The sequence below is a fragment of the Mesitornis unicolor genome, unplaced genomic scaffold (genome assembly GCF_000695765.1).
Source record: "Mesitornis unicolor isolate BGI_N332 unplaced genomic scaffold, ASM69576v1 scaffold48574, whole genome shotgun sequence".
NCBI classification, from domain to species: domain Eukaryota; kingdom Metazoa; phylum Chordata; class Aves; order Mesitornithiformes; family Mesitornithidae; genus Mesitornis; species Mesitornis unicolor.
The window spans coordinates 1-3,167 of NW_010183102.1; the positions used below are offsets into that span (position 1 = coordinate 1).

General features: G+C 43.0%; 1 protein-coding gene across 1 annotated transcript in view; it reads right to left on the bottom strand.

Moving 5' to 3' along the window:
• Nucleotides 1-1,438: 1,438 nt before the first annotated feature.
• Nucleotides 1,439-3,167, bottom strand: part of LOC104540240 (unconventional myosin-X-like) — a gene marked incomplete at both ends in the record, with an annotated part of 47,647 nt that continues 45,918 nt past the window's right edge. The window contains 1 exon segment of the mRNA XM_010183994.1: nt 1,439-1,744. Coding sequence (XP_010182296.1) covers nt 1,439-1,744 — 306 coding nt within the window.

Here is a 3,167-nt window from a genome sequence, read left to right on the forward strand (position 1 = left end):
TTGCAAGCCTCCAGTCGACTGGGACCTCCCAGCTAGCCAAGCTGGTCTGCTAGTACATTTTTGGCTACTCACTCTGAATGAAGCCATTTGCCATCAAGTAGAATGAAAACAAAATGAGCAGTCACTTGATCCCTAGAAACACTGACACTTCTTTACAGCGATGGTGGGTTCAACACATTTTTCATGGGCTAAGAACGGGCAGAGGCAGAAACACATTAGAACAAATAAGCTAAATAGTTCCTCTTATCTAAAACTAGGTAGAGACAAGCTCTACTTATTACAATGAGGACTTTAGACCTCAGAGAGCATCTGTGGCATTTGATATCTGCAAACCAATCACTGAAATTCTGAACTTGTACAGCTTCGTGTTGCTGATGAGGCTGTGGTTGAAAACTGACACATTGATTAAATGGAGCCTTCCGTGTGATTCAACAAACTCCTTGACCAAACTGTTCATCATCACTGGTGTCACTGACTCCATGTCTTGTCCCAGCAGATCCATCACCCTACTGTCTCCAGTGAAACCGCAGGCAATCTCTTTTCCTTGCGGCATGCTTCTAACCTTTGAATTTTCTGATGCTTGTCACACGTCTTAATCTGCCAAGATTCGACTTTGGGGCAAGCATGTAACAACAGCCTATAAAAACTGTAACAAACTTATTTATGAAACACTTAAAATGTCACAGGATTATTTGTTCAAACTGGTATCAAAATCTTGTAGTTGAAGTTTTATGCTTCTTAAAACAAAAGATTATCAAGAGAGACACCCAGTTTGGATAGGGTGTAGATAACCATGGAGCAAACAGCAAATGAAGCATGAGATGCAGGACTCTCAATAGATGTACTGCCACTACTCACAGATTGCCTCTTTTTGTCACATTAGCTTTTCATTTCCACTCCTGTTCTCCTGACACATCCACATCTCTGATGGGAGATGCACAGCAGCAGGAACAGGGAGAGGACATGTATTCTCATAAGAGCTGCAGTAACAGCACAGGTGTGCTGCACACCTTGCTCTCTGACCCAGCTTACTGGACGCACCAGGACCCATGAACTCCGGTCCCTTCTCACACTGCTAATCCCTCCAGATTTTGGAAGGGTGCATGAAACTCCCTTCACCACTGCAAAGGCAACAAGAAAATTATGCATCTCTGCCCAATCAGTAAAACTGCCTCCTTTCACGTACATTCCAAAGCCTCTGTTTTACCCTAACAGAGGTAAAAATACACCAGAATTAGCTTTCCTAAAGGAAGAAGGACACTCCTTTTCCACTCTGCTTTTCTGCTCTGAGCTGCCCACAGCCCACCCCAAATCTGTGCCCTGGCACTGGGACACCGCCTCATGCAATTGCTGTCCCAGTGTTACCAACACATCAGTGCCTCAGACCTGCTTTTACACCGCAGCAACTTGTGTTGAGTTGCAAGATACCATCCTGTACCTTTCCTTCACCTCTTCCTCTTCCCGTTTCCTCCTACACTCCTCCTCTTCTTGCCATTGTCTTTCCTCTTCCTCTCTTCTGATCTGCTCTTCCTCTTCTCGCCTCCTTCTCTCCTCTGCTTCCTGCTTCTGCCTGAGTTCCTGCTGCAGCAGGTGCTGGTAGAGGCTGCGAGCCAGGCGGCCACGCCAGTGCTTCTGCAGGGTGACTGCAGAGGCCTTCAGTCGCAGCAGGCTCTTCTTCCAGAAGTACGCTCGGTAGTTCTTTTGGATTATCACAACACTGGCTAGCACCTTTTGATACTTCTTCCTAGAAACAGAACCAGACACTTAATGCGCCAAGAAGCAATACGTACCTTGCATTTCCCGTGACCTGGTGTATCGACCAGTCTTACCACATCCACAGAAGAATTAATTTGGAAAAACATTGCTCAGAAATGACACAATTTCTGTTCCTCTACTGGCACTACCTGTAAATCGTATTTTTCTCACTGTTCTCACTCCTACATCTACCACTGCTTTGTTTCTGTGGGCACCTACTTTAGTGATGACTCTCTGAGGACAAAGGACAAATGTTTGGCACATGGAAAGAGAAAGTCTACTGTCCTGAAGTCTCCTTGCATTGCACATACACATATTCACTGTGCAATTGGCATCATTGCTCAATGTGGATTTATTACAATAAAAACACAGAAATGGCCTTACTGTATGAGAACAAAGTCCCATATTGCCCCATCTTTTAAGTGGCCAAAAGCAAATTACTCCAGGAAAAACAAAAACAGGGCAAAAATAGATCTGGTCACATTAATCTCGTATTGTCTGGGGGAAAACACAGTGATACTACAATATTGATTGCTGAATATGAGATTGTAACAGGCTCCCAGAAACATATACTTATATTGCACAACATTTTGCCTAAACAATAACGGTATCAAAATCAACTTTGCTGTACTTTAAAACCAAAAAACATGGTAGGGCTCCAAAAGAAAAGAATCGTTGTTCAGCATTTCTGTAGTCCAGTGAAGTTCTAGAAAAGTCAGTTCTTGCCTCTGCATTACAGAACGTTTTTATCAAGGACCTGAAAAAAAAAGTCACTGGTAGAAGTTTGTACACGATACACAAACTGAGCAAATAACAAAAGGGTTACTATTACACAGTAATCTGAATCAATTTGTAAGCTAGATTCAAGTAAACATTAAACAATTCCAAAAAGCCAAACATAAGGTCTTCTATTGAAGAACCAAAGGCCAAGCACACCCGACGTGGGACTGTGTTAGGAAGCAGCAAGTCAAAAAAGGATTTAGGAGCCCCCAGGGATCATCAGGTGAAGGCAAACTCCCAACACAATGCTGTAGAAAATAAATACTACTGGAATTCTACTTGCAAACAGAAATACTGTGTAGAAGGGGACTGCACTGCTACTTCCATCCTATGTTCAGCATTAGCACCTCCCTTTCAAGAACAAAGTTAGACTCTCAAGTGATTTCTGAGGAAGCTGCACTGGAACCAGAAATCATGGCTTATAGCAAGAGAGCACTTGCTCCATGACCTTAAGAAAGAGAAGGTAGAGGAAAGGCTTGATCCCAGCCAAAGTACCCACATTTTGGGGTGACGTTTCTATTCATCCAACAGGGGACATAACAAGATTTAATTGACCTGAAGCTGAAATCTATTCAGGTTGGAAAGAAGTGGACATTTTTTTGCAGTAACTGAATATATTTAGACACCTTAAT